Below are 12,981 nucleotides of genomic sequence, written 5' to 3'. Positions count from 1 at the left end.
ATCTCAAAAAAAAACAAAAACAAAAAGTGATTGCCACTTAACAGTATTAAGTCTTCCAAGTCATGAACATGGGATATGTCTTTTCATTTACTTAGGTTCTGTTTATTTCTTCAACACTCTTATTTCTTTTCTGCTAAATTATTTCTAAGTACTGTAGTGCTAACTTGCTCTTTTTGCTGCTCTTGTGGATGGAATTGTTTTCTTAATTTTCTTTTGGGATATTCATTGCTAGTATATCAAAACACAACTAATTAACTTTGTATTGATTTTATTCATCCTGCAATTTTGTTAAATTTCTTTGTGGATTAGAGGTTTTTTTACAGTAAGATCATGTCACTTGCAGATAACATAGTTTTACTTCTGTCTTTCCTTTTTGGACCAATTTTATATCTTCCCTTTTTTGCCTAACTGCTCTACTGCCTTGATTAGTAGTAGTAAGAGCAATCATACTTATCTTGTTCCTGATTTAGGAAAAACTGTTAATCTTTCACCATTTAGTGATGTTGTTATTCCTGATCCAGACCCCTAGAGAGGGTTCCTGGATTTGGGTCAAGTCCACAGAGTAAAGTGAGAGCAAGTTCATAGAGAAGTAAGGAACCAAAAGCATGGCTACTCTATAAGGAGAGCAGCCCTGAGAGTTGCTAGTTGGTTATGTTTATGGTGATTTCTTGATTACATGCGAAACAAGGTTTATTTATGCTAAACAGGTGGATTATTCATGGATTTTCTGGAAAAGGGGTGGGAATCTGCTACTCCCCGCTCCCAACCCACCTGAGGGTTTCTCCCTTTTTTGAACTGTATAAGGTAAAGTCTGGATGGTGCCCGTGGTATTTGTAAAGTGATATGGCGCTAGTGGGAGTGTCTTTTAGCAAGCTAATGCTTTATAATTAGTGTATGATGAGCCAGCTTCTTGGCTGCATCCTGTTTTATCAGCAGTCTTTGTGACCTGCATTTTGTGTGGACTTCCTGTGGGAGTCGCTCTGGTTCAAATACCTGTGACTGTGTTAGCTATTAGTTTTTCATATATGGCCTTTATGCAGTTGAGACACTTCTATATTCCTAGTTTTTGAAATCAGTTTTATTATGAAAAGGTGTTTACATTAGTTTGAATAATTTTTTTTAATCAATTGAGATAGCCTTGTTATTTTCTTTATTGTATTTCTGATAATGTTGTTACTGCAAAAAGTTCCTGATCCAGATCATAAGAGAGTACTGTTCAGTCTCACGTAAGAAAGAATTCAGGGCGAGCCCATAAAGTAAAAGAAAGTTTATTAAGAAAGTAGAGGAACAGACTGGGTGTGGTGGCTCATGCCTGTAATCCTGGCACTCTGGGAGGCCGAGGCGGGTGGATCACTTGAGGTCAGGAGTTCAAGACCAGCCTGACTAACCTGGTGAAACCTGGTCTGTCGTAAAATACAAAAATTAGCGGGGCATGATGACAGGTGCCTCTAATCCCAGCTACTTGACAGGCTGACAGAGGATCGCTTGAACCCAGAAGACGGTGGTTGCACTGAGCCAAGATTGCACCACTGCACTCCAGCCTAGGTGGTTGAGTAAGACTCCCTCGGGAAGGGGTGCGAGAGGGGCGGGGGAAAAGAAAGTAGAGGAATAGAAAATGGCTGCTCCATAGACAGAGCAACCCTAAGGGCTGCTGTTTACCCATTTATATGTTTATTTGTTGATTATATGCAAAACAAGGGGTGGGTTATTCATGCTTTCCATTTTTATACCATGTAGGTTAAACTTCCTGACATTGCCATGGCATTTGTAAACTAACATGGCGCTGGTGGGACTGCAGCAATGAGGACAACCAGAGGTCACTCTCATTGCCATCTTGGCTTTGATGGGGTTTAGCTGGCTGTCTTACTGCAACCTGTTTCATCAGCAAGGTCTTTATGATTTGTATCTTCTGCCAACCTCTGTCTCGTCCTTTGCCTTAGAATGCCTAACCCTCTGGGAATGCAGCGCAGAAAGTCTCAGCCTTATTTTACCTAACCCCTGTTCAAGATGGAATTGGTGTGGTTCAGAGGTTTTTGACAATAGATTAAGAATCAATTCATATGTTTAAACACCCTTACGTTCTTGATAAATCCCGCACTTCATCATGGTACCTCGTACTTTTAATATGCTGCTGTATTTGTTGCTAGTATTTTATTGAGGATTTTTGGATGTATATTATTGTCAATGAAAAGAATCGAACTCTGTAGAATATTTGAAGAGGTTTATTCTGAGCCAAATATGAGTGAGCATGGCCCATGACCCAGCCCTCAGGAGGTCCTGAGAACATATGCCCAGGGTGGTTGGGGTGCAGCTTGGTTTTATACATTTTAGGGAGGCATGAGACATCAGTCAGATACATTTACGAAATACTGGTTTGGTCCAGAAAGGTGGGACAACTCAAAAAGTGGGTGACAGGGGCTTCCAGGGTATCAGTGAATTTGAACATTTTCTGTTTGACAGTTGGTTTTATTGAAAGACCTGGGATCATAGCACATGGGCAGGTTAAGATAAAAGATTGTGGAGATCAAGGTTCTTTTGAAGTCTTTTTACAGTGGCTGCCCTTAGAAACAATAAATGACAAATGTTTCCTGTTCAGATCTTGAAAAGGTGCTAGACCTTTAGTTCATCTCTTTAGAATTAACAGGACTTGGAAGAAAAATACTTAGCTATGTTAATAGAGATTTTTTACAGATGCATATTTTCTCCCTCAAAGGAAAGCTGCAGAGCTGTTTCAAGATACGGCTAAGAAACATGTTTTGGGGTAAAATATTTTGATACTCTTCCTTATGTCGTAATGTTATGCCAGAGTCATACTGGAAAGTAAGTCACAATATATAGGGTTAAGTAAAACCCATCTGATGAGGATTTGTGATTTGTAGGGAATGACTCCCCAGACGCCTTAGACAGGAATTTGGGCAACATATAACTATCAGACCTTAGTCTTCATTATTAAAATGTATTGTGTTGGTCTCTACTTTCCCCTTCCCTTTCCCCTTCCTTCCCTCCTTCCCTTCCTTTCTCCTTACCTTTTAATTCCTTCCCTCCCTCAGTCCCTCCCTCCCTCCTTCCTTTTTTTTGGAAAAATATTTGTCTAGCTTTGTTAGGTGAATAGTATTGGTCTTATAAGTTAAGAAATACAGGTTGAGTATCCTTTATTTGAAATGCTTGGGACTCAGAAGTGTTTTGGGTTTTAGAATGTTTGCATATCTTGGTGATGGGAAACCAGTCTAAACAGGAAATTCATTTTTCATCTACCTTCATGAAGGTAATTTTGTATATTTAATAGTTTTGTGCATGAAACAAAGATTGTGTTAAGGACGGAGGGATGGAGTTTTTCACTTGTGTCATCTCAGCACTCAAGTTTCGGATTAGAGAACATTTCTGATGTTTGTATTAGCGATGGTCGACCTGTACTGTCTTGTTATAAAATAAATGATTTTGGAAAAGGGAAAAATTTATTTTAACCCTTTGAACATTTCAACAATTGAACACGCTGGTCCTGGTGAAATGGCTATGTTGTCTGGTGTATACACCCTGGAGCTCATGGTCATCCGCCAGGAAGATTTAGGGCACAGACACACCGAAGGTGTTTAGGAGCGGAGGTTTAATAGAAGAGGAGAGAAAGAGAAGCAGTTGTCTCTACAGAGAGAGGGGTCTCCGAGGAGAAAGGACTGGCTGGCAGCCCATGCACTGGATTTTCTAGCCCAGTTTGAGGAGGCTGTGTCTAATTTACATAGGACTCACAGATTGGTTTGATCAGGTATGATGTTTACATAGTGTGCAAGGAAGGCTGGTTGCCCCACCCTAATCTTTTTATCTTTTCTTTTCTTTTCTTTTCTTTTTTTTTGAGAGGGGGGTCTTGCTCTGTTCCCCAGGCTGGAGTGCAGTGGCACAATCTCGGCGCGTTGCAACCTCCACCTCTCAGGTTCAAGCAATTCTCCTGCCTAAGCCTCCTGAGTAGCCAGTAGCTGGGAATACAGGTGCACACCACCACACCCAGCTAATTTTTGTATTTTTAGTAGAGATGGGGTTTCACCATGTTGGTCAGGCTGTTACCGAACTCCTGACCTAGTGATCCTCCCACCTGGGCCTCCCAAAGTTGCTGGAATTACAGGGGTGAGCCACTGCGTCCAGAGGCCCCACCCTAAGGTTATTATGCAAATTGGGCTGTTCCAGTTGATCGGAGCTATCTTGTCTGCTCCTTACTGTACACTGGCTGGCAGAGAAGGTAAGATGGAGCCACCATCTTGAAAATGCCTAGTCCCTTGTTCCTGCCTGCCTTCACCTGTGCAAGCTTCCAGCTTGCTTGTCTATGTCTGCAACTGTACCTTACAGGCTGCTCTTTGTTGGAAAATGATTTGGGGCTGCTTTTCATGAAAAAGAAAAGCCTTATCAAGGACTCCAACACCCTTATTATCTGCCTGAGTAATTTTTTCTTAACTCCTGTATCACTGGGGTTTTCTTTTTGGTAGATGTGAGCTTGTGAAATGCGTTTGGTGTTTGTCCCTTTTTCCTGGAGTAGACTCCTTTGGAGTCACCAAAGTGCTATCTCTTTATATTCTAGTGTTGAGTGGAAAGAGGAAAGCATGATTATGAGAGACAGGACTAGCTGGATTTCCTAGGCCAACTAACAATTCCTAAGCCTATCTGGGAAAGGTCACTGAACCCACCTTTAAATAGAGCTTGTAACTCAACTTACTCCTGACCAATCAGGGAGTAAAGAGAACTCACTAAAATACCAGTTAGGCTAAAAACAGGAGATAAAGAAACAGTTAAATCATCTATCGCGTGAGATCATAGAGGGGAGGGACAGTGATCTGATATAAACTCAGGCATTCAAATTGGCAGTGGCAACCCTGTTTGGGTCCCCTCCCATTGTATGGGAGCTCTGTTTTCACTCTGTTAAATCTCACAACTGCACACTTTTCTGGTCTGCATTTGTTCTGGCTCAAACTAAGCTTCCACTCGCCTTCCACCACTGCTGAATGCTGCCATTGCAGACCCAACATTGACTTCTACCCCTCTAGATCTGGCAGGGTATCCACTGCGCTTCTGATCCAGGGAGGCACCCACTGCTACTCCTGATTGGGCTAGAGGCTTGCCATTGTTCTTGGGCAGCCAAGTGCCTGGGTTCAGTCCTAACCAAGCTGAACACTAGTCGCTGGGTTCCACGGTTCTCTTCCATGAACCATGGCTTCTAATAGAGCTATAACACTCACTGCATGGCCCAAGATTCCATTCCTTAAAATCTGTGAGGCCAAGAACTACAGGTCAAAGAACAGAAGGCTTGCTGCCATCTTGGGAGCAGCCTGCCACCATCTTGGGACCTCTAAGAACAAAGACCCACCACTGACAATTAGAGGGTTGGTACTTTTAGCCCCAGGGAGCAGTTTCTAGGAGGGGAGAGCAGCTGAAGGTCAAGTTGACCGCTGGTGGCCAGTAGATTATTTAATCATGCCTATGTAATGAAACCTCCTTAGAAAACCAAGAAGACAGGCTTCAGAGAGCTGGATAGCTGAACACGTAGTTTCCTGGAGGGTGATGTACACATAAAAGCAGACATCAAGAAACTTTAATGCCAAATGTAAGGTAGTTTGTTTTGTTTTGAAGGGAGTTTCTGCATTTAACAGTGTTTCGGCCGGGCGCAGTGGCGCAAGCTTGTAATCCCAGCACTTTGGGAAGCCGAGGCGGGTGGATCACAAGGTCAAAACATTGAGTCCATCCTGGCTAACACAGGTGAAACCCCCGTCTCTACTGAAAAAATATAAAAAACTAGCCCGGGCGAGGTGGTGGGCGCCTGTAGTCCAGCTACTCGGGAGGCTGAGGCAGGAGAATGGTGTGAACCCGGGAGGCGGAGCTGCAGTCGAGCTCGAGACCAGCCCACTGCACCCATGCCTTGGGCGACAGAGCCGCCTGGTCTCAAAAAAAAAAAAAAAAAAAAAAAAAACCACGTGTTTGCAAGAATTTTAACCTATTAAATAAGAATACTCCAACTGACACCTAAAACCTACACTTATATAACCTTATAACTTAGATGTTTATACTGGAACAGCGAATTAAAGAGTTACAAGGAGTGTAAGCAAAAACTCAGTTGTATGTAAGAAACCCAGTTTCCCCTAAGGGGAAAAGAGCTGGAGTCCTTTAAAAAAGGTAACTGCCTGTTTTTCTGTGCTTAGTCGAGCCTTATCTCTCCTCCCTTTCCCAGGCATGGGTGAACGACCCTGGTTCTCTAGTCTTTGTGCGCTGAAAAGGTCACTAGACAGATACACTCAAGTCGCAAAACATGGTTATGTCCCTTGAAAAGTAAGAAGTGATGGGGGTAATGCAATGTTTCAATTAATTGAATAGCTGTCATTGCGTTTTCAGCTTCTGTAAATGCTCCTCTGCACAGATCTCCTCCCACCCCCAGGAAATGCTAAAAGGTAACTCTTTGGTTCAGAGCCCTCAAGTCCTTTGATGTTAATCCAACGGGGCCACTGCACCTAAATATAAAATATCCTCCTGAACCCCTCAGTCTCCTGATTCCTTAAATAAATCCTCACAGCAATACCTAAATGGGGATTCGTGATTGATTAATACTGACAACAAGTTTTAATTCTAGAGTGATAATGTTCTTCATGTTAACTGCGTAGACAATGAGCCTTGTTTAAAACAGAAAGGAAAGATCAGTTGATATCTCAGCATAATCCTTAAGCGTATATGTTCGGTTTGGGGAATGATCATCATGTATTCTTTTTATCCAGAAATACCTTCATTGTAAAAAATAACGCTTATTGATTTAGAACTTTCTGGTCTCTGCGGATTTGTATCCCTTCATAAACGACAAAAGGCAGTACTCAGGTTTGTTTCCTGTGGTAATCTGTTGTGGGGGCAGGCTGCTCATACCCTTTAGAACTCCGGCCGCCATTCTAGGAGGAAAAAGAAGAAAACAACATCATTTCAGAGTTGTGTCCTGTCATCCCAAAGCGTAATACAACAACCAATTGTGTCTTTCTAATATAGCACTGGCTAAGATAAAACATATGAGCTTCCCAGAACAGTCTAGTGCTCACCCAGTACATGCTTTTATATTTGGGTTATATGTGGCATAACAATCAGTGCAACCTGCCAACTGCATCTCAAAAAAAAAAAAAAAAAAAACCCAGAAACCCGCTGATTATCAGTGACAGTCCCTTAGTTTTTATGACTACTCACTTTTCTTGCTGCTTTCCCAAGAATAGTCTTTGTTTGTAGACCAGTTTTAATACAGCGGTGTATCTTTGTGTGTGTTTCTTGACTCTTATCTTACTTGAGTTTTTTGGGCTTCTTGGGTGTGTTGTTCCTAAATTTGTGACATGTCTTCGAAACTGTTTTGGTTAAAGTACTCTGTTCTTTCTCCTCTTCTCTTTGAACTTCCAAATTGTAGGTAGGTCTGCTTGACCTGGTTTCCCACAGTTCCTGGGCTGTGTTCACTTTTCTTTATTATCTTTTTCTCTCTCTTGCCTGACTTATAATTTTAAGTGGCTTTTCTTTAGGTGTGGCCTTCTTTTCCCCCCCTTGGTAGTGCTCAAAGTCTCAATACAAAAATGCGAGAGGAAAAGCACTGCTGGCTCTTTTAATCCCGAAAGTTGCTTCAGCAGGAGCCGAGGAAGCATCCTGGCAAAATGGCTGGGGAATATAACAATAACTGAAACACCTGTGGAGGACCATCTTTTTGTCTTTTTTTTTTTGAGACGGAGTCCGCTCTGTCCCCAGCGCTGGAGTGCAGTGACCGTATCCTCAGCTCCACTGGCAAGCCTCCTACCCGGGTTTACGCCATTCCTCCTGCCTCAGCCCTGCCAGTAGACTGGGACTCACAGGCGCCGCCATCGCCGGCTGTTTTTTTTGTATTTTTTAGTGAGACGGGGTGTCACGTGTTACCAGGATGGTCTCGATCTCCTGACCTCGGATCCGCTCGTCCTCGGCCTCCCAAAGTGCTGGGATTACAGGCTTGAGCCAACGCGCCCGGCCTCTGTCGGGACCATCTTAATCAGAAGTGACAACTGGTGCACAAGTCTTCCTGAGATTTAGAGGGCAGGGTTCTTTCTGTCCATCCTGGCTCTTGCAGGCTGCTCCAGAAGTGTTTGCAAGGCAGCATACCACAGTGGTAGTTGATGGAGCATAGGTAGCTGCTGTTGAGCTAAGTTATGAAATTGATCAAATTTAATTGTAGTTTACCATCCAACTCTTCTTTTGAAAGCTGTAAACCTTCAGATAGACTGTAGGATTCCAAAATAATTGTATCAGATGATTCTACCAACTGCACCTATTATCTAGTCGGAGAGACAGATTCATGGTGCTCTGTAGTTCACTCTTGCTCTCTTCCCAGAACCCTGTAACATCTTCCTTCTAACCTCTGTGTCTTTACACGTAAAGTGAGACTTGCATAAATACCATATAGGTGAATCCATTTTTTAAAAGTGCATTTTGCCGGTCTGTGCCTTTTCACACAGAGCTTACATTTAAAGTTATTACAAGCAAGGAATGGCTTACTCTGACATTTACCTGCTTGTTTTCTGCATGTCCTCTATACTATTTCATCCTCAGTTCCTCCATTGCTCATTTTAAAATTTGGTTGGTTTTTTAAAATGTACTTATTCCCTTTTCTGTATTTTTTATATTTTTTATTAATTATATTTGAGAGTTCAGTTAATATCCTAAACTTAAAATAACCTATGTTGAATAATGCTAACTTGTTTGAATTATATAAAGTTTAGTTTCAACAGTATATAAATATGCTGCTTTTGTACTTTTCCATCCTTCCTAATCTATGTTATTGTCTCAGAGTATATCTGTATCCAGAGTGTCTGTTAAAATGGATTTATAATTGTCTTATGTAATAGCTGCCTACCAGAAGTACAATAATAATAGTTACCTTTGCCAGTTTTGTAATAGTAATAGCAGCTTTCTTTACAATGTTAATTCTTCTGTGGCTTAAGATCACTGTCCAATGTCCTTTCATTTTAACTTGATGACTTCCTCCTACCAATCCTTGTAGAGCAGGGGTAGTAACATATTCTCTTAGCTTTTCTGTATCTAGGCATTTTTGCTTGAAGTATCACTTGCCAGATACAGATTGCTTGTTTGATAGCTTTTTTCTGTTAACACTTTGTTACTGCCTTCTGGCTTCTGTATTTTCCTTGCTTTCTGAGCTGTTTGTTGTTAATCAGTACTCCCTTCTACATAACAAATGGCTTCCATATTTTCCGTGCATTCTGAGCTGACTGTTGTCAATCAAGACTCCCTTCTGCATGACAAATTGCTTCTCCCTTTCTGTTTTTACAATTGTCTTGGCTGTTGACTGATTATAATTTTCTTGATGTGGCTGACTGTCTTTGACTGACTTCTCCCTGGAGGATTTTACATTTCTAAAATTTGGACATTCAGATATTTCATCAAGTTTCGGAATTTTCAGCCATTTATGGCTTCAGATACTCTTTCTGCCTCTTCTCCTTCTGCACTTACAGGACAGCCATATTGCATGCATTGGTCTACTTCATGGTGTTCTGTGTACTTGTCAGGTTTTTCGCACTTTTAAAATTCTTTTTTTCTGTTCTTAGACTGGGTTATTTCAATTTTCATTTCTTCAGACTTAATCTTTACCTGCTCAAATGTGCCATTATACTTCTTGAATGAACTTTTCATTTCTGTCATTGTGCTTTTTTATCTGTAGATAGTCCATATTTTCTTCTATAATTTGTCTCATCGATACTTTCATGTTCTTTTATCATTTGTCTATTTTTTTTTTTCTTTAGGCTTTTTTTTTTTTTTTTTAGGCTTAACTTTTTTTTTTTTTTTTTTTTTTGAAGACAGAGTTTCACTGTCACCCAGGCTGGAGTGCAGGGGCGCAGTCTTGGCTCACTGCAACCTATGCCTTCCCTGTTCAAGCGATTCTCCTGTCTCAGCCTCTTGAGTAGCTGGGATTACAGGCATACACCACCATGCCTGGCTCATTTTTGTATTTTTTGTAGAGACGGGGTTTCACCGTGTTAGCCGGGATGGCCGGGATGGTCTCGATCTCCTGATCTCGTGATCCACCCAGCTTGGCCTTCCAAAGTGCTGGGATTAGAGGCATGAGCCACTGCGCCCGGCCAAAACCTGGTTTTTTATGGTCTTCATGTATAAACTTCAGGACATTTTCAGTTTCTGCTTTTCACTTCACATTGGTGATACTTTCCAGTTTGTTTTGTGTTTTTTTGTTGTTGTTTGTTTGTTTTTTAGAAAACTATATTCAAATCTTACAATGTGTTAACTCTGGAAGTTTTCTTCATTTCTCCAAGGTGTCTTCTTAGTTATTGAAGGGTTACCCTGCATTGCACCCGTGTTTTGACTGAGTGTAATATAAAAACTGTCAGTTTTTTAAAACTGGGTCTGTACTAACACAGCCCTTTAATACTTAGGGAGACTATAATTCTGCCTCAGCCTTCTGTTTTTTTCTCATATTGAAGCTGTAGATAAGCCTGAGGGCTAACAGTTTTACATGTTTTTGAGAATGTCTCCTGTCATGAGCATGTGCATGATTTTCTAAATTCTTTAGTGTATTTCACTGCTTTAGAATATCCTGATTTCTCCAAAAGAAAGATCTCTCCAGCTTTTGCCCCGTTTTGCAAGTTGTCTGTTTTATGGGTTAACCGTATACTTTGCTCCCAGCAACTTAGATGTTTGTGACCAATGCCTGGCATTTTCAACCATGAGTGAGTTCTGAGTTAGGCAAAACAGAGATACGTGTATTTCACTAATTCTTTATGTAACTCCTAGACATAAGACACAATAAATTAGCACATAAGGTCATCTTTACTCCTTCCAGAATCAGGGATCAGGGCCTCACATTGGGAATGTGGTTTGCAGTTCTGAAGGCTTCAGCTGTGCCTGGGAGGTGGTATGGCAACACCACAAGACTTTCCTACCGTTTTAAAAATTATCTCTTGGCTCAGTATTTGCTTGGTTGATATAAATTGTTGGTTTCCAGGGTCCTGTCAGTTTTGGGTTGATGTGCTATTTCTTTGGAGGGTTCGTAAGTATCGTCCTGTAGCTTTGCTTTCAGTGTAATTTATGAAGCACTGATTGTTTTCTGATCTCAGAGTTCATACGTTTTGTGCCTTAAAATTTTCCTTAAAATACTTAAATAGTATGTTAACCTCCTAATTTGGGTTCCTAGATGTTAGGTGTTTGTTTTAGTGGATATGGTATGAAGCTTTTGTTTGCTTCGTTTTTAAGTAAGATTATTGATTCCATATAAAATGCATGAGGCAGGATTCATTTGTTATAAAGTACAGTTTGGTTTTATATAGGACAATCACAAAATACTTTGTTGCCAGGGTGACTTTGAAGTAAATATCTAAATGAACGAATAAGGGAATAATCAAGTAAGTTTGCAGCAGGATCAACAACTATGAAGATTCCTGGCATAAGCCTACTTAGCTTGTTAGAAAAATAGCAAGGTTGGTGTAGCCGAGGCAGGATGAAAAAGGAGAACAATTATGTATGAAGAGCTCATAGAGATAACGGACAATCCATGTGATTGTTTTATATCGGTCATGTTTTATGTGGGTCAATAGATACTACTTTAGATTTTACTCTAAGCCTGGTTCATAACTGGAAGTGGGATTAGTAAGGTTGTTACTGGCATCTAGTGGTGAGAGGCTGGAAATGCTGCTAAATATCCTAAAATCTGGAGTCTCAGACACCTTTAGAAATTTAACACAGTTGGACCGTCTCTTCAGAAAATTGTGAAGAAAGGCATACATGTGGAACTTTTTGATACTATAATTTGACGATTTCTGAATGCCATCTGTGGGTTTCATAAATAGGAGGGACTTTTGTAAGCCCTTGAAAAGTTCAATTGATTAAAGTTTGGGGGAGGTGAGGGGTGGGAGAGAAAGAGAGAGAAAAAAAAAAGAGAGATTCTGAGTTTGTCTCCCAGAGTTAATGACTCAGTAAGCATTGCATGGAATCTGAGAAGCTGCATATCTTAAAGGTTCTCAAATGATGTTAATGTTGTTGGTCTGATAATCACATTTGAGAATCGTTGATACAATCAGACATATCTTTAGCCATGTTGCATATCCATGAGTTGCTTGCTCCAATGCAGTTTGTTGAAAGTGATTCTGGGGAGGCTAAAAAAGATATACAGAAGCTTAATGCATAGCACCTTTGTATAGTACCTAGAGGGTGTTTCCAGACATTTCCTAGAGAGGTTGTTAAAAATATGTCTTGCAAACTAAGAGGCTTATGTTTTATTGATTGATGCTTACCTTTGACATGATTCACCTTGACCCCTGATTCACACTAAATATTAGAAGATCTAAGAAATCATACATTAAGAAACTTGAACAATAAATAGTAAGTAGTAATATTCCCAGCCTATAAGTGACAATTTGAGGATTAGCTCCCTGACAAATATTTTAAACTCATTTATTCTGTGTTGCTAGCCAAATGCTAAAATGGGGGTTACCTCGTATTTTACTGTTGATGTATACATCCTATTAAAGATACATCAGTGTTGGAATTATTTTGTTGTTGTTCATGAATTACATTGTGTTTTTATTTCAGAACTGTTCGTCAGTTGGCACAGGAGCAGTTCTTTTTAATGTGCACCAGATGTTGCATGGGACACAGGCCTCTGCTTTTCTTCATTACTTTACTGTTTACCATATTGGGGGTGAGATGTTTTCAGATGAACTTCTCAGTATAATGCATTCTTAACGTGACAGACATTCAGAAAGTTACTATATAGCTTGTATTATATTTAGAAAAGGCATCATTAATAAATGCAGTATTACAGTTTTTTACTATTTATAGATTGACTTTTTTCTTACAGTTCTTGAGACAAATATAGTATGTCTTGGAAAAATAAAGAGCTTACTGTTTTGTCATTGATAGGAAGTATTACCAATTGGGTTTAAAAAAATTATAGGGACTCTGAGTGTAGACTTGTGAATTCATGTTGTTTTAATTTAATAT

The 12,981-nt window shown here is 40.3% G+C and overlaps 1 protein-coding gene across 1 annotated transcript in view; it reads left to right on the top strand.

The window, feature by feature from the left end:
- The window catches only part of LOC108523504 (probable ubiquitin carboxyl-terminal hydrolase FAF-Y), a gene marked incomplete at its 5' end in the record, with an annotated part of 21,763 nt that extends 8,792 nt beyond the window's left edge, over positions 1 to 12,971 (top strand). Inside the window, one exon of the mRNA XM_017864146.1 lies at positions 12,571 to 12,971. Within this exon, the coding sequence (XP_017719635.1) occupies positions 12,571 to 12,712 (142 nt within the window). The remainder of the gene's footprint in view (positions 1 to 12,570) is intronic.
- Positions 12,972 to 12,981: the final 10 nt, after the last annotated feature.

The sequence above is a fragment of the Rhinopithecus bieti genome, unplaced genomic scaffold (assembly GCF_001698545.2).
Source record: "Rhinopithecus bieti isolate Rb0 unplaced genomic scaffold, ASM169854v2 scaffold_75914, whole genome shotgun sequence".
Classification (NCBI taxonomy): domain Eukaryota; kingdom Metazoa; phylum Chordata; class Mammalia; order Primates; family Cercopithecidae; genus Rhinopithecus; species Rhinopithecus bieti.
The sequence above is the reverse complement of the archived record's forward strand: the minus strand, read 5'-3'. Positions and strand labels throughout refer to the sequence as shown.